Source organism: Oryx dammah, unplaced genomic scaffold (assembly GCF_014754425.2).
Source record: "Oryx dammah isolate SB20612 unplaced genomic scaffold, SCBI_Odam_1.1 HiC_scaffold_11232, whole genome shotgun sequence".
NCBI classification, from domain to species: Eukaryota; Metazoa; Chordata; class Mammalia; order Artiodactyla; family Bovidae; genus Oryx; species Oryx dammah.
Genome location: NW_024080625.1, coordinates 3,546,374 through 3,572,504, shown reverse-complemented (window position 1 = coordinate 3,572,504; position 26,131 = coordinate 3,546,374). Strand labels below are relative to the sequence as shown.

The 26,131-nt window shown below is 40.6% G+C and overlaps 1 protein-coding gene across 1 annotated transcript in view; it reads right to left on the bottom strand.

Moving 5' to 3' along the window:
* The window catches only part of LOC120861341 (sodium-coupled neutral amino acid transporter 1), a 58,412-nt gene extending 34,161 nt beyond the window's left edge, over nucleotides 1-24,251 (bottom strand). Inside the window, exons 1-3 of the mRNA XM_040236987.1 lie at nucleotides 24,032-24,251; nucleotides 10,634-10,709; nucleotides 10,229-10,344 (exon numbers count right to left, since the gene is read on the bottom strand). Of these exons, the coding sequence (XP_040092921.1) occupies nucleotides 10,229-10,344; nucleotides 10,634-10,709; nucleotides 24,032-24,153 (314 nt within the window). The 5' untranslated portion in view covers nucleotides 24,154-24,251. The remainder of the gene's footprint in view (nucleotides 1-10,228; nucleotides 10,345-10,633; nucleotides 10,710-24,031) is intronic.
* Nucleotides 24,252-26,131: the final 1,880 nt, after the last annotated feature.

The window sequence follows — 26,131 nt, the reverse complement described above, 5'->3', positions numbered from 1 at the left end:
ATAGTGGAATACAGGCTCAATTCACACTTTTTCTTTTTCCAAGGTAACAACCCATACACTTAAGGTGAGTTAAGAGGAATACATCATCGTTGCCCTCCCGTCCCTCCTCCCACTCCAACTGGTATCATCCTCGCAAGTTACTTAGCCTCTGTAAATCTTAGCTTTTTTATTTGTAAAATGGGATGATAAATAGAATTGTTACAAAGATTCCATGAAACAATGCATGCTTTATAAGTATCATTTTTTAACCCTTAAAAAAAAATTAAGCCATTCTCGTCTTGCAAGCCATACAAATAGAGGCTGCAGGTGGCTTCTGTCTGTAGACTATAGTTGGCTGACCCTGATACAGATGTAGATCACTGATACAGTGTGCCTGACCAAAGGTGAAGCCTGGAGCCATAGAACAAAGCCAGACTAACTGGCCCACACCAGGGCAGTTTTCCAATCTACTGAACTACCTGCTACTCTGTGAGTTCAAGTGAATCTGGAAAATCCAAGTTTCTGGACTACTTGAACCTACTGTGTGACACATCGGTCTTACTGTAACCCCCAAGAGTAAACATTAAAGGCATTCTATGCATCACGGCTCTGAATAATACTGTTAAAACCTCAGGCAGTTTAGTTAAGCTGCTTCATGCAGACTAAGAAAAACACAGGGCTCCAAAATGGGGCCACGCTGTTGCCCTTGGGTAGCACCAGGGCACTGGATGCAACTCTGCATAGGAAGATCTGAGTGAAGACTCAGTGTACATGCTGCACGTTTATGCATATGTGCACACTCACACGCACACCACTCCTATATCTCTGGGGCTATGAGAATCGACTTCTTGGAAGCCCTTATCAGACACATCTCAGATGATTCATCAACTAAGCATAACCGCTCAATTTTTAAAAACAGTGGGTGGGACCTATCTCTTACACTTGCCAACTCCTTCTGTTTACAAAATAGGCATTCATTTTTAGCACAACACTAACCCCTTTCCTATTTCCCCATTTCTGAAAAGCTTCCTCATCCAGTGAATTTCAATAGAGTTCAAGGGCACTGCCGCTGTCCTTTCTACATGTATTTCAAATGCTGGCAAGGCTGAATGTGCCACTGCTCCCCTTCCAGTATCATTATTCCCAAACAAGAGACTGAGGCCAGTGATATTTGCTGCCAGCTGAAGGACAACAATTTTCTCTTCAAATCATTTCTAAGGAACGGAGACCATAACTCAAAGAATTTTAAAAACAAGTAAGTGACTGACAAGATGGAAGATGAGTGAGCCTCTGCCCAGGGACCTCCTAGGATCATCAGAAGAGCAGCATTTCCTACTGACTTCCTCTTTATTGTGCCTGTTTTGATATCACAACATCCAATTTGGTCTTTCCTTAGGAGGCAAAGAACTGCCTGCTTCAGAGCCCCCAGAGAAGACAACTCAACATTTACCAGGAATGACTTGACAAATATCACACAGACCATCTTTGTTATGGCTAAGAGCAAAATTATCATCTTTGGTGGGTATGATTCAAACTTTTAGGAATATATCTGAAGTAATAAAGCAATGAAAGTTCAAGATCATGCAGAATATTTGCAAAGGTACACTGCAATCTCACTCCAATTTGGTAAATTTTGCAGAAAAAGATTGAGAGACTCCAGAGAGCTATGCTGAGGCAGTTGTTTAAGACAGTAAATCTCCTGATAGAACAAGAAGCCCATATATGTGATACGACAGTAATGATCAAATAACCATAATATATGAACAGGACTGAGGGCAATGTGTTGATGAGTCTGTTGTTCTAATTCCATTTCTGCCTACCGCTTATGCAGGCTGAACTGTAAAACACTAGAGAAGGCATCTGGTAGTCTGATCTTGGCTTATAGCATTCCTCATTTTTTAGATTTATCTTTACTGAATGGCTATTTACTGATTTGTTTGCAAACACTGTGATTATAGGCAATACTGTGTTGCATCTTTTTGGTGGTAGGATAATGATAACCATCTACAAAGGTAAATATTAAGAGAGGGACTTTACCTATAATTGGAACAAACAATCCACCACAAAGTGAAGGTAATTGCTATAAACTGACAATGAAAATTACTGTCCTTTCTGCAAATAGCAATTTAGCAACAAATGCCCTTTTAGCAATGCAGTGCTAACCTCATACAGTATTTCTTAACAGTCTCTATTTTGATTTTTCAAATGAAGGAGGCATTCCCAGGAAAGTAACCAAAGGGTGGTGAGTCCCTTGCTAACCTTCTATAATTTTCATTACATCTCCACAGCCTACTTAAAATTGGAGGGTGAACGAAATCTCATAGCTGATCTTTTTCCTTCTGATAAGTTTGCAAAATTGTAAGGGACACTGTTTGCCCTAAAGCCTTTGTAAGACTAAGCTAATTCTTACATAGTCATTCATCATTTCAGGAAAACTTTACTGAGATCAGCTATAGGCAAGCACTGTTTTGGATTTTATGGTGGGGGGGGAGAGATAAGGAAGAATTAGACATTAATCCTGACTTTGCAGGGATCAGTGCTCAACAGGAAACAGAATATATATGCCTAAATAATGGAAGTATGTGTACTGTGCTGAGTTGCTAAGTCATGTCCGACTCGGGTGATCCCATGGACGGTAGCCCACCAGGCTCCTCTGTCCATTTTCTAAGCAAGAATACTGGAGTGAGCTGTCATTTTCTACTCCAGGGGATCTTCCCAACCCAGGGATTGAACCCATATTCCTTGTGTCTCTGACACTGGCAGGCAGATTCTTTACCACTGCTTCACCTGGGAAGCCCTAAATAATGGAAGTGCTATTTGCTATAAAGGCTACACCAAAAAAAGAAGAAAGGGAGATCCTTCCCTCTATCTTGGAGGATCAGAGAAACCTTTTGGGAGATGGCATCTGGCCTGGTCTTATAGGAATGTTAAGATTCAGAAGCACAGGGATGGTATGGGAGAGGGATGGCCCCCACTGGGTAGTGGAAAGGCCAAGGTGATGTGCACAGTCCTGGTGGCCTCTGTGGCTGATGCAGAGGCAGTCTGCAGGGAGATGAGGGGAGAATGCAGATTGGAGCAGGTGGCACTGTACTGATGGCTCATTCTAGCTCTGGTCGTCTAAGTAACCACACTGAATTATTTTTTTCTCAAGTTTTCTGTAGGTAAGAGAAAAAGTCTCATTGCAGTGGTTTTAAGTTCTTTAAAAAACAATTTTCGTAACTAGTTTCTTCCCCTAAAGCATACGGTGAAAAAGATACTTTAAAGAGTGTAAACTTTCCACTCCCATTCCACCCCCAGGCCCTGTGTCACACTCCCGAAGTAGCCACTGTCAGCAGTTTTCTTGTGAACCTTCCCCACAAAGTCTATGTAATAAACATACATATACGCAATCTATCCCCATGCTCACTTCCATCGAATATTCAGTTTGCTTCTACATAATAACATCCCTGGAAAATTTTTCCATACCAGGACATATAAGTCTATTTCACTCTTTTAAATAGTAGTCTAATATTCCATTTCATGGAACTATTATGGTTATTTAACCAATTCCCTAATAATGAACTTGATGTTATTTGACTTTGCTATTTCTTGGTTTTCAATTCTAAATTACAAAAAATTTAGTTAAAGTCCTGGAAGGAATTAGGTTCAAGGGCAGTGAGCAATCTTAAATAGCACATGAGGCAAAGGCAAGTACAGATAAAGACAAGTACGAAGCAGTTCACAAAGCCTACTGGTTTTACAACATACTTGAGGCTTGTCTAGGGTGTCCCAGGTGGCTCAAGTGGTAAAGAATCCAGTGCAGAGCCACAGGAGGCCCAGCTTAGGACTGGGAAAATCCCCAGGAGGAGGAAATGGTAACCCACTCCAGTATTCTTGCCTGGGGAATCCCATGGACAGAGGAGCCTGGCAGCCTACAGTCCATGGGGTCACAAAGAGTCAGATATGACTAGGTGACTGAACACATAAGACATGTATTATACTTTCTGCGACCAGGAACTTGACCACCCTCAACACACAATTTGGTATCCTTGGTATTCCTGAACTATTTTCATTACAAAAAAGGTGGGTGATGGTTCTTGGTGGAACAGCAGTAAAGTGGTTCAAGAGTACTGACTGATTTTACAAGGTGATTTTGAAGAGTTAAGGGATTAACTTGCAAATACCCATTGATAAGAATAAGATTTGTCTCAAGAAGTACATTAATAACGTTAAGTTTGGCTGCTGAAGGCATCACTAAAAGGCAGTATAGTGTTTTAGGTCACTCAGGTTCTAGAGTCAAGAGATCCTGAATGTAGCTCTGGCTCCCCTACTTTCTAAGGTGTTATTAAACATCAGTTACTTCATCATTACAATGGGGGTAATATTTGCTTCACAGTGTTGCTGTGGGGATTAGATGAGATAATATGGTATATATAGTTACCGTTCAACAAACGTTACCTACTATTTAGTAGCTACCTAGCTAATATTTTAGCAAATGTGTAAGACATAGTGTTGCTATGTACCAGGCGCTCCTGGTTCTCTCTCCATCTCCCTCTCTCTATCTCCCCTGCCTGTCTATATTCACACTAATTAGTTTCTTAAAGGAGCTTGATGGGGTCGTTACTAATTAATACATGTTTTCTTGCATGTCATTTTTCAAAGTGTGCTTTTAGACATTATCCTTTTTATTCTCATCACCACTAGCTAAGTGAGACAGAAAATGGAAAACGCCAAAAATAGGCAGGAGTAATAATCAGCCAAAATAAAATTTAAATTATTATTCCACACAGATTATAATGTTATTTCACAATGATCATTTTGAACAGATAGTTTACAAACTCAGTGTTTACAATAAACTGTGATATCTCTTTGAGCTCCTAGGAATATCATGAATTACATTCATCTTTATCATGGTTTTAAACTTAAAGGTTACATGATTAAAATAATAATACATGCTAAGAAGTTAAGGAAAAATATAAAGCATTTATTACTTTATCAGCTTCTATATAGTGTAATTAACCTCTCCTTCACCTGGCACAGTGAGATGACATGCTCCTCAGAGATTAATTTTCTATAAAATGTAGGCCTTTAATAGAAATCTTCAGAAAATGCAACTTTCCTGTTTTGGGAGATGGTAGTGTGAAATAACAAACAAAACAAAAACCATCATTCTTCCATGCTAATATTTACTTTTAATCCAACTTTTGCTATAATGAAGTTATGGGGAAGCTGTGCAAAGAGATTAGCAAGAGAGGAGGAGGATACAGTGCAGAGAGATTTCTTCAGTATCCACTGCCTTTCCCTTGGACCCCACTCTTAGGAAAACTCGATTCGATAGGAGCATCTCACCCTTACTTTCACAGGCTCCTCGGTGACTCAGATGGTAAAGATTCTGCCTGCAATGTAGGAGTTCTGGGTTCAATCCCTGAGTAGGGAAGATTCCCTGGAGAAGGGAATGTCAATGACTCCAGTATTCTTGCCAGGAGAATTCCACAGACAGAGGCTACAGTCCACGGAGTTGCAAAAAGCTGGATGCGACTGAGCATCTAACACTCAGCACATCGCCAAACTGCTGCTTCAGGGGACAGCCCCATTATTATTATTATTTTTTAACAAAGAACATATACATTCGGAACAACTGTAAGCAGAGATTCCCCATGACCATATTTCCTGTTTCTTAAGATGCCAATATAAGGCCTCAGAAAGGCTTTGGATAACACAAATCCTTACAGTATTCTTATAACAGGGCAGAATTCACTGAATCTAACTGAATAAGATGTGCTTTAAACATGAATGATAGCTATTATAGTCAGGTCCCCCAAATAAGCCCCAATCTCATCCAAGGAAAAGCAATCACCCCAGCAAGTTTCCAGATGACCCCAGTGAAGAGTCCGGCACCCAGCCTCAGTGAGACACAGAGGAGCCTTCCCAGCTGCTTTTCTAAAGAAGACTGGGCAGGCTTCAACTCCTTCTCGGTGTTGGCCAATAAGAGTCTGGAACAGGGCCCTGTACCACATGAATTATCTTCATCCTGCCAACTGCTTCTTGGCTTTGAGCAGCTGTGGGAGCAGCTGGTTTACAACACAGAGTGAACCCTTGTTCTGCGGTAGGAAAGTTCTGCCTTCTGTGAAAAACTTGTAAGTTTGGGTCTCTATAAACTACCTTCATGAGCTTTACCCTGAAGATTTGGTGTGTGGTGCTGGCTATTCATGGATCTTACAAAGAACCAAACAACCTATGATGGTTTTATCCAGAGGAGATCTTCCTACAACTATAAAAGTCACCTTTATCTAAGTCTTTGCCTCAATCAGAAACTGAAGAGTCGTAAGACAAGACTTATCCCTGAACCAGTGTAACTAAAAATCAACCACATTTTGGGAATGGTTGATGGAACACTGGAATTTACCCCTGCTTCCCCTGCTCCAATAAACCTGTAAAGGGATTTTTTATTTTTTAAGGCACAAAACTCCTAGGATAGTAAGAATAGGAGAGAAGAGACAATTACAAAGTTTCAGAAGCTGGAAAGCAGACAGATCTGAAACTTAAATTTGCAGTGGAGAAAGCCAAGCCAGTTTACACCAGAGAATTCCCAAAAGGCCCTGGGGGCATTACTGGAAGTGAGCAACAATGGACACGATGAGCTAAAATAAACAGGATCTGTCAAACTTCAAGAAATAACTAGATTCCTCAGACCAGGTATCTACTCTGTAAATTGAGCTGACTGCTCCTTCCCATCTAGGCAAAAGATACATAAATATATTCTCTGAAAAGTATAAACTGTAAGTCTCCAAGTGAGAGACCCAGTACAACTTGTGGGGGAGAGGTACTGCAATGAAAACCAGGATTGGGTGCACACATGCACAGATATATTCCCCCAAGCTATTTCCCTCTACTTGATCCCCAGAAAGACATGGTCCCCAGCAATGCCCAGGCCTTACAGGAAGATCTCTGGGTGATGTGAACAGCCAAGGAGAAACTGACATGGCTGGTTCCCCAAGAAAAGGGCTACTGACAGCATCTTTAGTTAAGCTATTTCCAACAAGCTCCACTCATGTATACCAGATCTCAATTAGCCTCGTTCTCCCCCGACTCCCTGGCAATTCTTGAATACAGCAGACAGAGAGGGACAACCTGACATCTAAGGAAAGATTCTAAAATGAAAGAGTCCGAAACAGAAAAGTCAGCTTGCATCACAAGAGTACACTCAGCAGAACTCAGATTATAGAAACTCTATAGGACCAATGTCCTAGTTTCTTCAACAAATAAATTGCACAGAAGAGAATTTATTTGCACAGAAGAGTTAAATTGCACAGAAGAGAATGGAGGGCCTACAGACTCAGAGACTTAAACCACATATCAAACACTTGTACTATATGGACCTTATTTGAGTATTGATGTGAACAATCCAATCGTTTTTTAAAAATGAGATAATCAGAGCAATTTAAATATTGTTTTAATATTTGATGATATTAAGGAACTGTGGTTAATTTTTTGGGTATGACATATTATGGTTATGTTTTATAACCCTTATATATTAGTGAAATACGCTGAAATATTTTTGAATGAAATGATGGCTTGGATTTGCTTCAAGACAACCTGGGAAAGGGGCTGACTAAACAAGCAAGGTCAAGAGATAAAGGGAACAAGGGAAGCTTTTAGATTCTGTACTTGGTGTTTGAAATTTTCCATAATAGAGAAAAAAGATCACTAGAATCCTCAGGGAAAACAATGAAATCATAAAACAGAAACAAAATAATATTAAAAAAGGAACATTCAAAGAATGTTTAAAACCTCCTGTAAATAAAAAATAAGAAGAAATAAAACATTCAGTAAAGAATTGGAGAAAAACTTGATGGCATATCCCAGAAAGTACAGTGAAAAAGTATACAAATTAAATAAAGAAAAGAATAAAAAGTTAGAGAGCTAGTTCAGAAGGTCTAAAATCTTGGTAACAGTTTTACAAAGAGAGAAAAAGAGAAAGAGCAGGAAGAAATTCATCAAGACAACAATGTAAGAAGATGTTCCAGAACTGAAGACCATAAATTTCTAAAAGAAAAGCTGTACCAGTTGCCTGAGACAATGGATGAAAAGAGATGCATAGCAAGACACATCATTGTGAAACTGCAGAACATTAGGAACAAAGAGATCTGTCAAGTTTCCAAGAAAGACAAAATAAAAACAAAAACCCTGGCTATACATAAAAGATCCGGAATCAGAAGCATTTTAACTTCATAACAGAAAAAAAAAAAAAACTAGAAAGGAATGAAGCAATGCTTTCCAAATTATGAAGGAAAATGACTGCCAATAGAGTTTATGTCTAGCCAAACTAGATAGAGTTTATATCTAGCCAATCAATGATGAAGGCAGAATAAAAATATTTTTCAGATATGAAGGTCTCAGAAATTTTATTTCCATTTACCCTTTCTCAGCAGCAAAAGCAAGGAAGTAAATCCAGAAACAGCAAGAAATGAAAATACAGGGAACAAAGGATCTAGCAGAGAAGAAAGGAGGAGGGAATTACCAGGATGGTGACAAAGACAGATTCCAGAGCTAAAGTCTACTCTCTATGCCTCAGTTCCCTTATCTGTGAAACTGGGAACTGACAGTAATACCTGCCTCATAGACTTGTCAGGACTCAGCATAAAACGCTCTGAGTAGTTCCTGGCATAGAGTATAAGCCACAAGAATTTTCTCATTATCCTCATTAAAGAATTGACACTTTGTATATTACAATAGCTAAAAAGAAAGAAATCAATGTAAAACACTTACATTTGAACCAAACTTACTTCCAGCTTTGGAATAACTGAAAATTGTCACAGAACTATAAGGTTCTGGAGGTAAATAGAGTTGTGAGATTTTTTTTCTAGTGCAATTTTCTTGCTTCAAAGCATAGGGAATTCCAGCTCACAGTAGCTAAGTTACTTGCTGGACTACATAACCATTTAGAAGGAGAGACTAGCAGTCAGGGGTTTCATGTCAATGCACTGAAAATCACAAGTGCAGCTTCTCAAACTCCATCTATGGTATCCTCACAGGGTCAGAGTTTCACATATACAAAAAAAAAAAAAAAATATCACCATAGAAATATTTTGTTCAACTTCTGTCATTTTAAAACCTGGCACTTGGCTCAAGATATACATACATAGAAAGACCACCCAGAAAGATTCAGTCTGGGCAATAAAGAGAAGAGGGTTTCCTGAATTAGGCCGACAAAAAGGAAGGCAACATATTAGATTCACTGTCCTACACAGAGTTGCTCTGATTCTAGGAAGGACACCTCTAATGGGTTTACAAACAAAAGTAAGAATATTAATCCCTATAGCACAGCCTGGGTAGGCATTTCTGATGCCTGAGTAGTGGGATGGGTAGCAATGTACTTCTGTCAGGTTTCTAAGTCTTTCTAAAGAAATAAACACAATTTGCAGGGTTAGTAGTCTTTCCAGAAATGCTTCCAAAGAAATGATGGATACAACGAGGACTATTGGGTAAACCCAATGAAGAGGGGAAGTGTCGTCAGGGGCAAAAAGGCAAGATCCCAGGAGAAGAGCATTCTGTACTAGCCTCAGCAGGCAGAGCACCACTGATACTCCTTTGAGGTGTGAGAGGGGAATGAGACTGGGTAGGAATTTTCCTGGCAAAAACAATGATTTCTATGATCTGCCATCTCATTCCAACTGAAATTAAGCCCTCTGTACATTTGCAGAAAGTCTTCTTCAACAGTTTGAGATGAATTTATTGTGAAAGAAAACTGTCCATTTTCTTTTCACTGAATCTCAGGGGTAAAGTACACCCTATTTTCTCATCTTTAAAACAATGAAAACTTCTGTGCTTCTTGAATATTTCTTATAAACAAATTTGCAGTTACCTTTGGATATAGTTTATGTCCCACAGCAGTTCAAATACCAAAGTGGTGACTGGATGGATTAAACACCTCTTGGTATTTTCACTGAGATTTAAACTGACAAGTCAAGTGTCCAAAAATACAAGTGCTATTTTCAAATCTTTTATCCTCTTTACAAGTACTTATTTTGGTAGTTTTGATTAATGAAACGATTTTCTATTTTCTTAGCTGTACAAACATTAGGTGCTTCTTGGAAAAAAACCATTCAAACAAACAATACAAAAGTATGCACTATAACTTAGTCAAGCTAGTAAAACATAAAAAGAAATAAGAACCATTTAAAAATATTTCCAATGTCTTCTGGGTATGAACAGAAACACACAGAAAATACAGTTTTTAAATGGAAAGTATGGCTGTGTCAACACTCACAGAAAAAGTAGGATTCCAGTGTTTGCCAGGGCGAAGGCGAGTCCTAAAATCCCACTGCCCATAATGGCGTTGCTTAGGTTAAAAACAGACATGCCCAAGGAGGTTGTTCCTGGAATCTGAACAGAGACACAGTTACACTAAACAAAACAGTCCTCCAGAAAGATCATCACTCCAAAGCCTTTAAAGCACTATCAGGAACCAACAGGGAAATGAAACTCGAGGAATTCTTTCTTCATGGTCTAGTTATTTTTTCAAATGGGTTTCAGGAGAGAATACACAGGCTCCAAGGAAATGTCTTAGTGAGTAAATAGCTATGCTTTTGGTACTATGATGGATGAATTAAAAACATCTGTTGCAATTATTGTAATTTAAGAAATAAGCAAACTTTATTAAAATGACACTTACATAGTCATCACATTTCTTTTTTTCCAAGTGGCTGTTGGTGAGACTTCTTCTGCTTTCACGATCAGAAATAAACTTGCTGTAAAGAGAGGCATAATGATTTAATCTCATTATGACGACCTGGAGCTTAACATCATGACTGAATGATTTATTATTTACCAAAACATCATGCATGAAAAATTATCAATCAGTTATCTAAGAGTTTATAGTCCTATCCAACTGCTCTCACTGACTTGTTTTTGTTTCTTTTTGGTCAGGACTGTTCTTGTTGTTCAGTTGCTAAGTTGTCTCCCATTCTTTGTGACCCTACTAGGCTTCCCTGTCCTTCACTATCTCCTGGAGTTTGCTCAAACTCATACCCACTGAGTTGGTGATGCCATCTAACCATTTCATCCTCTTTTGTTCCCTTCTCCTCCTGCTTTCAATCTTTCCCAGCATCAGAGTCTTTTCCAATAAGTCAGCTCTTCACATCAGGTGGCCAGAGTATTGGAGCTTCAGCTTCAGCATCAGTCCTTCCAATGAATATTCGGGCTTGATTTCCTTTAGGATTCACTGGCTTGATCTCTTTGCTGCCCAAGGGACACTCAAGAGTCTTTTCCAGCACTACAATTCAGAAGCATCAATTCTTCAGTGCTCAGCCTTCTTTATGGTCCAACTTTCACATCCGTATATGACTACTGGAAAAACCATAGCTTTGACATTATGGCCTTAGTAAAGTGATGTCTCTGCTTTTTAATATGCCATCTAGATTTGTCATAGATATTCTTCCAAGAAGCAAGCGTCTTTTAATTTCACGGCTGCTTTTAATTTTTGTCAGGATTAGTTGCTCACATTCTTTTTTTACCTAATAAACTAAAAGTGCTCCAAGGGCAGATACTTTGCCTCATTCCTTTTTACATCCCTCATTCTCAGTTCAGTTCAGTCGCTCAGTCGTCTCCGACTCTTTACAACCCCATGAATCGCAGCACACCAGGCCTCCTGTCCATCACAGCTCCCAGAGTTCACTCAAACTCATGACCATCAAGTCGGTGATGCCATCCAGCCATCTCATCCTCTGTCATCCCCTTCTCCTCCTGCCCCCAATCCCTCCCAGCATCAGAGTCTCTTCCAATGAGTCAACTCTTCGCATGAGGTGGCCAAAGTATTGGAGTTTCAGCTTCAACATCAGTCCTTCCAATGAACACCCAGGACTGATCTCCTTTAGGATGGACTGGTTGGATCTCCTTGCAGTCCAAGGGACTCTCAAGAGTCTTTTCCAGCACCACAGTTCAAAAGCATCAATTCTTCAGCGCTCAGCTTTCTTCACAGTCCAACTCTCACATCCATACATGACCACTGGAAAAACCATAGCCTTGACTAGACAGACCTGTGTCGGCAAAGCAATATCTCTGCTTTTTAATATGCTATCTAGGTTGGTCATAACTTTCTTTCCAAGGAGTAAGCACCTTTTAATTTCATGGCTGCAGTCACCATCTGCAGTGATTTTGGAGCCCCCCCAAAATAAAGTCTGACACTGTTTCCACTGTTTCCCCATCTACTTCCCATGCAGTGATGGGACCAGATGCCATGATCTTCGTTTTCTGAATGTTGAGCTTTAAGCCAACTTTTTCACTCTCCTCTTTCACTTTCTTCAAGAGGCTTTTGAGTTCCTCTTCACTTTCGGCCATAAGGGTGGTGTCATCTGCATATCTGAGGTTATTGATATTTCTCCCAGCAGTCTTGATTCCAGCTTGTGCTTCTTCCAGCCCAGCGTTTCTCATGATGTACTCTGCATATAAGTTAACTAAGCAGGATGACAATACATAGCCTTGAAGTACTCCTTTTCCTATTTGGAACCAGTCTGTTGTTCCATGTCCAGTTCTAATTGCTGCTTCCTGACCTGCATACAGATTTCTCAAGAGGCAGGCCAGGTGGTCTGGTATTCCCATCTCTTTCAGAATTTTCCACAGTTTCTTGTGATCCACACAGTCAAAGGCTTTGGCACAGTCAATAAAGCAGAAATAGATGTTTTTCTGGAACACTCTTGCTTTTTCCATCATCCAGCAGATGCTGGCAATTTGATCTCTGGCTCCTCTGCCTTTTCTAAAACCAGCTTGAACATCAGGGAGTTCAGGGTTCACATATTGCTACTTAGTACCAAACAGTGCAAACAGTAGATAGTCATCTTGAGAGGAAACAAAAGACAACTCTAAGTCAAAAAGAGCTATAGATTTTGAGTAATTTTAATACCAAAGAATTAAAACACTATATGCAATGCAAATTAACTTTTATATAGATTTTTCTCTAATGGAACATTAGATAAGGTCAAAAATACTATAAGGCTGGCATTTAAAAAGGATACTGGAGACAGGACTCTTTATAAGCTCACATTCTTGGAGTACAAAGTTATTACACAGAAATTCCCTCCTCTCACCCCTGCAAAAATGGAAAATAACTCTTTCCCCATGAAACGTTACTTTAGCACCTGCTTATATACGAGCAATGTGGGAGGCATGGAGTGTGTCATAAGTGATGGAGACACTAGCCCATAGGAGTTAAGATGAGGAAATTATGGCAGATGAGGAGGGGCATATGGTCCATGGTCAGGGGCAGAGCTAGGGCTTAAAGGGATTCAGCCCTTGGGTTCAGTCCTTATTTGTTCTGAGGGCATGAGTATGCTACCCCTGTGAAATGGGGATGACACTATTGCATTATCTCACAGTGTTACTGGGACAGTTAAATGAGAGCACATGTAAAACATCAGTACAGCTCCAGGCACAAAATGAAAGGAACACTTTCTGAATCTGGGGAAGATTCAGACAGGCTGAGTAGAGTCAAGTATATACAAAACACACAGAAGGAGGCAATCAGAATGCTCTAAGAAGCAGCAAATATATTATTGGGATTAACATTACAACTTTATGGCCTAAATTTCTAATTTAAAAAATTTCCCATTAAAAAAAGAAGTGCTATTGACAAGGAAAAGTCCATCCATAAGTAAACTGCTACATGTAATAGTAAAACAGGAATTCTTTTTGGCTTTTCTGGAAATTTAATCATCTGGTTTCAGTAAGAACTAACCCATAAATTTTTCACTAATAAATATAAAGACACTTGAACTAGACTATTTTAAAGAAGCATGTATTTTTGAACTATACATTTTCAGATGCTTTTCTGAATGAAGCTATATTTCATAATAAACCATTTTTTAATGAAAGATATATATCATCAATGTTGGTTTTATTTATCTACCTCTTTCATCTCAAATCCATATTCTTCAGGTTTGCTTTTTCCACCTGGATAAACCAAAGGCAGGCAACACATGAACTATGAACCTCCCCTGAGGCCACAACCTGGTATGAGCAACACAATCTGTGGTTTATTTCCTTCAGCATCTGCATTTGCCTAGGACCTTTCCAGTCAGAAATGAAAAGGAAGTGAAGAAAACCTTGATCTCCTGAAACACAGGAGGTGATGTTCCAGTTAAGGAACATTTCTTGTAGTCCTGTATGGATGTGAGACCATAAAGAAGGCTGAGTGATGAAGAATTGATGCTTTCAAATTGTGGTGCTGCAGAAGACCCTCGAGAGTCCCTTGGACAGCAAGGAGATCAAACCAGTTCATTGGAGGGACTGATGCTGAAGCTGAAGCTCCAATACTTTGGTTACCTGATGCAAAGAGCCAACCCATTGGAAAAGACCCTGATACTGGGAAAGATTGAGGGCAGGAGAAGGGGGACGCAGAGGATGGGAATGCTGGATGGCATCACTGACTCAATGGACGTGAGTTTGAGTCAACTCTGACAGTAAAGGACAGGGAAGCCTAGCGCGCTCTAGTCCATGGGTCACGAAGAGTTGGACACGACTTAACGAAAACATAGCAACTGAACGACAACAGAAGACCAAAACACCAGACTAGGAACATCAGACCATGCAAAACGGAGATGAGATAAGGAAGCCAGAAAAGGAAAAACCATTATTGGGTGGGATTAGCCAGAGGAATCTTAAAGTGAGGTCTGGGAAACAGCATGGCAGGGTATTAGCAAGAGAATGATATAATGAAAGCCACTTATCTGGAGACGCATCTGACAGTACTCTAACCCTGGCCCTTCTTTTACCTTTAACATTTTAAATCTTTCCACAGAACTGAGGTTTACAGATCTGGCTGGAGAGGGACAAGGGAGAGCAACCTTCCTTTTCATCCTGGTAGCCCAAGGAAACGGGGGTGCTGGACTTGCCAAAATGAAATGGACTCTTATTGAGTGCTGCTGTTAAATAAAAGACTGCATGTAATCAGATTAATTTTAACAACCAACTTAAGTCTGCCAAATCATTATCCAGAAGGTCCCGTTTGCCTTTCTTGTGGAGGGACTTGCTTTCCAAAGAGAATTTTCATTATTTTTAAATAAAGGGGAAAATCCCCAACATTTTCAAATCAACTAAACCAAACACCAATAAGCCTCCTGTTATGGCAGGTCTAAGCTCCTGGCCTGCCTGTGCACCCCAGACTTGGGGCAGAAAGTTGACAGAGAAAAATGGATCAAGGCACCAGGATGCGGGGCATTCCACAGGGTCAGAGGCTGCAACGGGAGCAGAGGAAGATGAAGCCCCTGCATGCCTGCTAGCTCCCTGCTGCAACGCTTCCACAGGAGGAAAATAATGCAAGGGACTTGCAGAGCTGTTGTGATGAGTAACCATGAAAAGCTTATTAAAACACATTGTGCCTCAAGTGCCTCTCAATTCTGCCTCTTCCCGTCTACTTTATGCAGCCAAGCTTAATAGGTTTTCCCAAAAATCTTTACTAGCGCTCCTACTGAAAGTTTTCAGTACAAATTGCTTGGCCTGCAAATTCCGAGTACTGCTGAATTCCTCAGCAATCAATGCAAAGAAATAGAGGAAAACAACAGAATGGGGAAGACTAGAGATCTCTTCAAGAAAATTAGAGATACCAAGGGAACATTTCAGGCAAAGATGGGCTTGATAAACGACAGAAATGGTATGGACCTAACAGAAGCAGAAGATATTAAGAAGAGGTGGCAAGAATACACAGAAGAACTATACAGAAAAGATCTTCATGAGCCAGATAATCATGATGGTGTAATCACTAATCTAGAGCCAGACATCCTGGAATGTGAAGTCAAGTGGGCCTCAGAAAGCATCACTATGAACAAAGCTAAAGGAAGTGATGGAATTCCAGTTGAGCTATTTCAAATCCTGAAAGATGATGCTGTGAAAGTGCTGCACTCAATATGCCAGCAAATTTGGAAAACTCAGCAGTGGCCACAGGACTGGAAAAGGTCAGTGTTCATTCCAATCCCAAAGAAAGGCAATGCCAAAGAATGCTCCAACTACCACACAATCACACTCATCTCACACGCTAGTAAAGTAATGCTCAAAATTCTCCAAGCCAGGATTCAGCAATACGTGAACTGTGAACTTCCAGATGTTCAAGCTGGTTTTAGAAAAGGAGGAGGAACCACAGATCAAATTGCCAACATCCGCTGGATCATGGAAAAAGCAAGAGAGTTCCAGAAGAACATCTATTTCTGCTTTATTGACTATGCCAAAGCCTTTGACTGTGTGGATCACAATAAACTGTGGAAAATACTTCAAGAGATGGGAATACCAGACCACCTGACCTGCCTCTTGAGAAACCTATATGCAAGTCAGGAAGCAACAGTTAGAACTGGACATGGAACAACAGACTGGTTCCAAATAGGAAAAGGAGTACGTCAAGGCTGTATATTGTCACCCTGCTTAGTTAACTTATATACAGAGTACACATCATGAGAAACGCTGGGCTGGAAGAAGCACAAGCTGGAATCAAGATTGCCGGGAAACATATCAATAACCTCAGATATGCAGATGACACCACCCTGATGGCAGAAAGTGAAAAGGAACTCAAAAGCCTCTTGAAGAAAGTGAAAGAGGAGAGTGAAAAAGTTGGCTTAAAGCTCAACATTCAGAAAACAAAGATTATGGCATCCAGTCCCATCACTTCATGGGAAATGGATGGGGAAACAGTGGAAACAGTGTCAGATTTTATTATTTGGGGCTCCAAAATCACTGCAGATGGTGACTGCAGCCATGAAATTAAAAGATGCTTACTCCTTGGAAGAAAAGTTATGACCAACCTAGATAGCATATTCAAAAGCAGAGACATTACTTTGCTTACAAAGGTCTGTCTAGTCACAGCTATGGTTTTTCCTGTGGTCATGTATGGATGTGAGAGTTGGACTGTGAAGAAAGCTGAGCGCTGAAGAATTGATGCTTTTGAACTGTGGTGTTGGAAAAGACTCCTGAGAGTCCCTTGGACTACAAGGAGATCCAACCAGTCCATTCTAAAGGAGATCAGCCCTGGGATTTCTTTGGAAGGAATAATGTTAAAGCTGAAACCCAAGTACTTTGGCCACCTCAGGTGAAGAGTTGACTCACTGAAAGAGAGTCTGATGGTGGGAGGGACTGGGGGCAGGAGGAGAAGGGGACGACAGAGGATGAGATGGCTGGATCGCATCATCGACTCAATGGACATGAGTTTGAGTGAACTCCGGGAGTTGGTGATGGATAGGGAGGCCTGGCGTGCTGCAATTCATGGGGTCAGACATGACTGAGAGACTGAACTGAACTGAATCTTAGCTCCCCCTGCTCTTCCAAATGGTCTTCCCAAGAGGCGGTGAGGACAGAGCTAAGACCAGGGCATTCAGAGAACAGGGACTGAAAAACAGTACCACTAGGAATGCACTCCCCCCTCAAGAGACCCTCCTTCCTCCTCTAAGCCAGTGTTCTCCTGCCTGGTGCATGACCCTCATCCTCCGTGTGTGTGCTGGATACTCTAGATTGAACCGACTCTTCTGACTCTGACCTATTTACGACTTTTCTGTGGCACCAACTGTGGCATAAGCACTAATCTCGCATTCCGAGTGGTGGCGTCATGTTTCACTCCTTCTATGTACCTGCCCCTCTCATTAGCAACTCAGAGGAACCCTCCATAAATCGAAGGTTCCTCTTCTATTGAGGAACCAGACTGGCTTAGGCTATAGGGAAATCTTGCTCGGTAGGAATGAAGTACTCAAAGAAAGCCTCTCTATTTTCTTTATAGTGTTTCCACGTGGTCTTCTCTTTTGTTTTTCAATCTTTGCTTTGTATTGCTGCAAACTTAAACACACACACACATACAACAAAAACAATCTTTTTTTTTTTGTGACGGAAAAGTCTGGTTATAATAACTAGGTCAGCGGCTTATCACAAGTTTCTGTTATTTTACCATTTTAAAAATGCAATTGCCTGTTAAAAAAGCACTGACCTCTGGCAAAGACCTCGTTATTGACTTAAAAATGGGCTACTGGAGAAAGAGTCTTTGACATGTGGTTTCAGGATGATCAGATGTGAACAAAACAAAACAAAAATCTACTATGGCTGTCACGCTGACATTCAATAGACAAAGCCTTAAAAAAGGATGTAGGCATGATACTGAGGTGTGTGAAAGAGGCAAGCAATATAGAGCAGTTATTTAAAACCAAAAAGAAACCAACAACAATCCAATTAAGGATGGGTTGTACAATGGGAAAATAATCTTCCTATTTTAATCTCCACCAATCAGGTTCTTACTAGATTATAGGGTTTCACTGGAGGATTTATAACACAAAAGAGATGAATAGCTGAACTTAAATAACCTTTCCTAGCTCCTCCCCTGAAATACTACATTCTATATGAAGGAAAGAGAAAAGGAGGAAAAAGCATGTATGAAAGAGACTGGAAAACATGAAAGAATTAAAGAAACAGTAGGTATTTAAAGAGAATGAGAGGTGAACAAAGCCTTATTTGGCAGATAAACTCTACTGAAAATAGGAGAAAACCGACTTTGGTTGTAGCAGAAGTATTAAAGCGAGGGAAGAATTTTCCAACATGAAAACTGAATATAAGAAAAAGTTATAGCCTCTTCTACCTAAAGGTACAGAAAAGACATTAGAAGAAAAGAAGTGATAACTTTTCAAGAGTCCTCCCAACAATACAAACGTAGTTCATCAACTCTGAAAGATAAGGGACCAAGAGAAAAAAAGCTGATGCAAGTGTGTAGTGACAAGAGTTTCTCATTAAGGAAAATCTTAAGGAGAGACTCTCAAATTTTGTTACAAGCTTCCTGGGTCATAACAACAACTATACATGGAGATGAGAACAACAGTATATAAATATTAAAATATGTGAATATTTGCCTGGATAGAGTTAGTTTCATCTATGACTATTTCAACAACTTTAGGATAACGATAACCAACAATCACCCCAGACCTAAAATAGTTAGTCCATGGGCAGAGAAGAAAGATGTGCTTGCCAAAGAAAGAGGTCTGTAATTTTGTTAGAGACTTTCCCATATCTTGCCAGACCCTGTGCCAAGTACTTTAAATGAGTTTTCTCATCTCTTTTCATAATAATTAGCTCCGTTTTATGGAAATTAAGTAACTTGACTAAAGTTACATTACTAATAACTAACCCATTGAGCCAGGATTTGAACTTAAGCTGGCTGATAGTACAGCTTGAGTCCTTAACCTACAAACAGCATTGCGTTTAATATTCCCCAGCAATCCCAGGAGATCAGGTATTGTTTTCATGCTTGTGTTACAGAGATGGAACTAAGGCTCAAAGCACAAGATCACACAAGACCTATGGATAGAGCCAGCGTTCAATACAAGTTGAAATCCAAACCATGTACTTAACCGCTCTCTCTGTCTGTCTCTGTCACTTTCATTTAACTAATGCTTTGAGATGTTTGCCCTGTACCAGGCACCATTACAGTGTCATAACAAGGTATAAGAGATATAAAGATGGTTAAGATGGTTCCTCCTCTCCAGAAGATCACATCTGAGGAGTATCTAGGGCTCCTTTCCCAAAATGAGGTCTACGGACAAGTTGTACAGGCGTCACCTGGGAGCTTGCAGGAAGTCAGAATTTCAAGCCCAGTTCCAGAGCTACTGAGTCAGAATCTGCACGTTAACAAGTTCTCCAGGTGTTTCAAATGCACATTAAAATGTCAGCAATACTGGCCCAGTGGACATTTCAAAAGGTTTTGCTGTTCCAGGGGTAGACTTCTGGAACTTCCCCAGCAGGGCTTCTGCTGTCTGACTCAGACAGTAAAGAACTCTCCTGTAAGGCAGAGAACCCAGGTTCCATTCCTGAGTAGGGAAGATCCCCTTGAGAAGGGAATGGCTACCCACTCCAGGACTCTTGTCTGAAGAAGTCCATGGACAGTGGAGCCTGGAAGGCTACAGTCCATGGGATCACAAGAGAGTCGGGCACGATTTCTATGACTACACTCCAAAAATTAGGGCATGAAATAAAACAACTGAACTGGAAGAAGGGCAGGAATCCTAATACCCAAAGGGCTCTACTCTATTTTTAACTAAACTTTAAAAAATGCTTCTTAAAGTATCCTAGGGGGATAAGTTCCCAGGCAAGGCTATCAGCTGGATGCCAGGTAATCAGGGTTCAACATTTGCTTTCAACATTTTCTCTAGCTTACTTATAAAGATGCACCATTACCTAGAAGTTCACTGTTTTGGGAGAGGATTCTCTTAGATACATATAATCAGGCCTACCTTCTTCCCACCAACATGAAAAAGCTACCAGAAGAGTCAGAGGTACTCAGGTGTAGCTTTGCAGAAATCATAGGGGTGGGGGCTCTTTTCTGATGTTTATTTACCTTTGGGGCTTCATGCTGTAATATGTTATTTTTAATTTTTATTGGTCTACAGCCAAAAGTGAAGCAAGATTCATAAACCATGTCAACCAAAGAGGGGAGATAAATAAATGCATCACACTGCATCTGCAACAGTGGAATCAAATTCCAAAAAATACAAGGCTGTACAGCCCATGCCTAGTAGGCAAGTGGGCTCCCTTGGCAGGCACCCAAAGGGGTGAGAAGCGGTGCCTTCTCTTATTGCAAGGGGTTATCGCATCCAAAACAATACTTTTTCGTAGTAAAACCCTTAAAGATCAAGTTCAGAGCCTGAACTGAATATTATAAAAGACTCTCATTTTAAGGTCCTCAAGGCTTACACTGATTTGGGAATGAAGCTGTTACAAACCCAAAATTTGCTACTTGTGAAACAGCTGATGGATGTCCCATCCATTGTTCAGTGGAAATCAGTAGTGACTACAGAACACCCCAGGAACCCAGGGCAGAAAACAGCACTAGTAGAGTTTAGCTGGGTTTAAACTGAGAGTAGGAACTATCCTGTTCATTCATGTTGGAGCATTTTAATCAGAGGTAGCAGAAAAGGGTAGAAAGACAGATTTCTTACAGACCTGTATGTGCCCTTGAGCAAGTTATTTTATTTCTCTGAGCTTCCACGTTCTTATTGGTATACTGAATTTTTTAATTACCTTATTTGCAAAAGAATACATTGCATGATATTTTAAGGGTTATTCTAAGGATATGTGTAATATATAATGAAAACTGGCACTCAAGAAATGGCAGTTATTCTTAATAATTACGCAGAAAAGGTGAAAGACGAAAACTTGGGTCCAACAGTAAGAAATATCACCACACGGTAAATGATACTTGGATGGTTCAGTTCAGTTCAGTCGCTCAGTCGTGTCTGACTCTTTGCGACCCCATGAATCCCAGCACGCAAGGCCTCCCTGTCCATCACCAACTCCCGGAGTTCACTCAGACTCACATCCATCGAGTCAGTGATGCCATCCAGCCATCTCATCCTCTGTCAGCCCCTTCTCCTCCTGCCCCCGATCCCTCCCAGCATCAGAGTCTTTTCCAATGAGTCAACTCTCTGCATGAGGTGGCCGAAGTACTGGAGTTTCAGCTTTAGCATCATTCCTTCCAAAGAAATCCCAGGGCTGGTCTCCTTCAGAATGGACTGGTTGGATCTCCTTGCAGTCCAAGGGACTCTCAAGAGTCTTCTCCAACACCACAGTTCAAAAGCATCAATTCTTCGGCGCTCAGCCTTCTTCACAGTCCAACTCTCACATCCATACAAGACCACTGGAAAAACTATAGCTTTGACTAGACGGACCTTAGTCGGCAAAGTAATGTCTCTGCTTTTGAATATGCTATCTAGGTTGGTCATAACTTTTCTTCCAAGAAGTAAGCGTCTTTTAATTTCATGGCTGCAGTCACCATCTGCAGTGATTCTGGAGCCCCAAAAAATAAAGTCTGACACCGTTTCCACTGTTTCCCCATCTATTTCCCATGAAGTGATGGGACCGGATGCCATGATCTTCGTTTTCTGAATGTTGAGCTTTAAGCCAACTTTTTCACTCTCCTCTTTCACTTTCTTCAAGAGGCTTTTTAGCTCCTCTTCACTTTCGGCCATAAGGGTGGTATCATCTGCATATCTGAGGTTATTGATATTTCTCCCGGCAATCTTGATTCCAGCTTGTGTTTCTTCCAGTCCAGCGTTTCTCATGATGTACTCTGCATATAAGTTAACTAAGCAGGGTGACAATATACAGCCTTGACGTACTCCTTTTCCTATTTGGAACCAGTCTGTTGTTCCATGTCCAGTTCTAACTGTTGCTTCCTGACCTGCATACAGATTTCTCAAGAGGCAGGTCAGGTGGTCTGGTATTCCCATCTCTCTCAGAATTTTCCACAGTTTATTGTGATCCACACAGTAAAGCAGAAATAGATGTTTTTCTGGAACTCCCTTGCTTTTTCCATTATCCAACGGATGTTGGCAATTTGATCTCTGGTTCCTCTGCCTTTTCTAAAACCTGAAGCCTGGCTTGGAGAATTTTGAGCATTAGTTTACTAACGTGTGAGATGAGTGCAATTGTGCGGTAGTTTAAGCATTCTTTGGCATTGCCTTTCTTTGGAATTGGAATGAAAACTGACCTTTTCCAGTCCTGTGGCCACTGGATGGTAGTGAGGAAGTATTTGGGTTGGAGACTTCATCTCTGAGAACATTTAAGGAAGAGAATAAGGAGGAGAGGGGGCCGAGACTTCTGAGTGTATGTAAATGAGGGCAGCCCAATCCTACTCCCGACTTTCAATTATGCACTGTATCAGAATGCAGAGATTATCAGAAAGGATTGCTGCAGAGATGCCTGGTTAGCTGACAAAATGTTTTCATCCTCCTCCTTCCCAATTTCCTTTTGACCTTGCCCTCCCAAGTGCAGCATGGCCTATGTTCTAATAAGCAGTCCCCACATATTTCACTTTTCTCCCAGCCTTTTAGGAGACCTCAAATCCAAACAAACCACACACAAACTCCCAAGCTGAAAAGCTTTCCGATAGGAATCCACATAAGCTGGCAGCAACGTGGATGAACCTAGAGATAATCATACTAAGCGAAGTGAGTCGGGCAGAGAAAGATAAATTCCATAAGCTATCACTTACGTGTGGAATCTAAAAATACAACACAAGTGAACTTATCTATGAGATGCAAACAGACTCACAGACACAGAGAACAGACTTGTGGCTGTCCGTGGGAAGGGGGCGGGAGAGAGAAGGACGGGGAGCTCAGGGTGAGCAAGTGCAAGCTACTACACATGGGATGGATAAACAGCAAGGTCCTACTGTATACCATAGGGCATTATTGATATATTCAATTTATCCTATGAGAAACCATACTAGAAGACAATATGAAAAAGAGTGCATATACATGTGAAACTGAATCACTCTGTCATACACCAGAAACTAACACAATATGTAAATCAACTACACTTCAATAAATTTAAAAAAATAAAATCAGGTCAGATAATGCCCCGAATCATTAAAATATATATACATATATATATTTATGTTTAGTCCTACTCTTGTAACTTACGAAACACAGGACCCAAGGGCTGGAAGGACTTGTGGTCACAGCTGAGGGTGAGAGCTGCCAGGCCAGCATTCTTCCTATCTGCCCCCTACCTCCCCTCACTCACAGTATCTCTTCATTTCTCTCTGTTTCATGTACTATTTCTCTAGTTTCTCACAGAGGCATTTAGCTCTATGTTATTACTACTTAAAATCCATGTTACAAATGACGCTTGTAATGACGTATTTGTCATTTTAACATGGGAACGTTGGCAAAAGAGACTTTGACCATTTCTTGATTAAAATGTGGGTGAAGCCAGATGACTGTAGTACACATTCAGATGGCATGCAGCTACATTCCAACAGTTGGTCTAATTCATAAGCATAAAGCTTTTGAAAAGTTAGGGCTGGTTGGGGTCCAATGTATTTATACATTTTTATTAGACTCAACTGCAAGATTCGAAAGGATGAAGAAAATTCCTTTCCTATTTGCTTCATCTGCTATTGCAGACTATGCCCAACAGATGTCACATATGAAATTCAAATTACATCTTCAAATGGAGCATAACTTTAGTAATGAATAATTCAAGAGAATAACTGAAAAACCAGAATAATATTTTAGAGACATTTCTTTCATTGGAGAGAAAGTGTTAAGGGAAAAATACTCACCTGTTTATCTGACCATTTTCTACTTCAGTGAAATCATTGGAATCATTGCTAATGTTATCATCTTCGGGCACTGTCATGTTTTGCAACTCAGTTAGTTCGAGTCCACTTTTGAAATGCATCATGTTTAGAAACTACCTGTCGTCAAAAAACGGGTCCAAATTCTCTTTTTCTGGGAGTATTTACAACTGGAAAGCAGCAAAAATATAAGGCTGACACCCCTAAAATACAACACAAGGAAAAATAAGCATACAAATACCACTGATTAAAAATTAACTATTACACACAAACAATTACTTTACTGATAACATAACTTTTACATTTTGTTATTCAATGTATTAAAGCAATCTTGGCACATCAAATTATAGAGACTGTAAATTTTATGTCTTTCATAAATCTCCCTACATTTTTAACTATAAAAGGAGTCATGTCCCATAATCTTTATGTTCACATTTATAGAAAATATCATGTCATCTTTAGGCAATAGAGATGCCCTTTTATGAAGCAGTGAGTTTAAAAGGAAAGCGATTCAGTTGTTTTAATGCGTCAGACCACAGAGCACACACATACCTGGGTACAGATTGAACAGACACAAAAGCCCCTTTGATTTAGCAATCCCAGTTTAATAAAAATGCAAATCCTCAATAAATGGCATCATGCAGGATCAGCCACCCAACTTGGAGGTCAAGCAGCAAAGGACAAATCTGTGTTTTGAAATTTAGCTAACAGTTTATCCATCAACTGCAAGAGATTAAATCAATCTCTTCAATGAAATCACTCCATGTCAGGGAATTAGGGAATTAAAAACTCATACTCTGGGGATTTAGGTTAATCCACCTGAAACTATATTTCCTCACAGAAATGAAAGACTTGCCGAGTTCACATTTTCCCCGACATGGATGACTGTGACTTAAATTTCAAAGGGGTCACCATTAATATAAGAGTTTCAGGCTCCCCAGGTGGCTCAGTGGTAAAGAATCCACCTGCCAATGCAGAAGACGCAGAGGATGAGAGTTCCACGCCTCAGTTGGGAAGATCCCCTGGAGGAGGAAAGGGCAGCTCACTCCAGTATTCTTGCCTGGGCAATTCCATGGACAGAGTAGCCTGGTGGGCTATAGTCCATAGGGTCGAAAAGAGTCAGACACAAGTCAGGCTTAGCAACTGAGCACTATCACTACAGAGTTTCAGACACACAGCATCACAAATCAAAAAGCAGGTGGCCACAGAGGTGTGATACTGTGATTTATCATAAAGTGAAAGTCACTCAGTCATGTCTGACTCGATAGTCCACAGGGTCACAGTCAGACATGACTGAGTGACTTTCATTTTATTTCTTTCACTTTCCCTTCTCCAAGGGATCTTCCCAACCCAGGGACTGAACTCAGGTCTCCCACATTGCAGGCAGATTCTTTACCAGCTGAGCCACAAGGGAAGCCCAAGAATACTAGAGTGGGTAGCCTATCCCTTCTCCAGCGGATCTTCCTGACCCAGGAATCGAACCAGGGTCTCCTGCACTGCAGATGGATCCTTTACCAACTGAGCTTTCAGGGAAGCTCTGATTTGTTATAAAGAATACATATTTGGTCTTCGTTCTTACTTCTGGCTCACAGCTCACCAAACCCTTAGAGCTCAGATAGTTAAGAATCTGCCTGTAATGAGGGAGACCCAGGTTTGATCCCTGGGTCGGGAAGATCTCCTGGAGAAGTGAATGGCAACCCACTCCAGTATTCTTGCCTAGAGAATTCCATGGACAGAGGAGCCTGGCCGGCTACACCCCATGCGGTTGCAAAGAGTCGGCCCTGACTGAGCGACTTATACACACTGTAAGAGTGATAAATGTCTTTTGTTATGTTAATGAGACAACTCTGGGAAAGCACCTAAGGATGGGGGCTGGTTGCCAGTGGAGTCAAACATTTGATTAGAGGACTGGAATTTTCAGTCCCATCCATGAATTCCGGGGAGAGGAGAGAACTTGAATCAATCACTCATGGCCAATGAGTTCATCAATGATGCCTATGTAACGAAGCCGTGAAAAAAAATTAATAAAGGAGGTTCAAAGAGTATCCATACTAGGGACCCAGAACTCCCCCACGCCCTGGACAC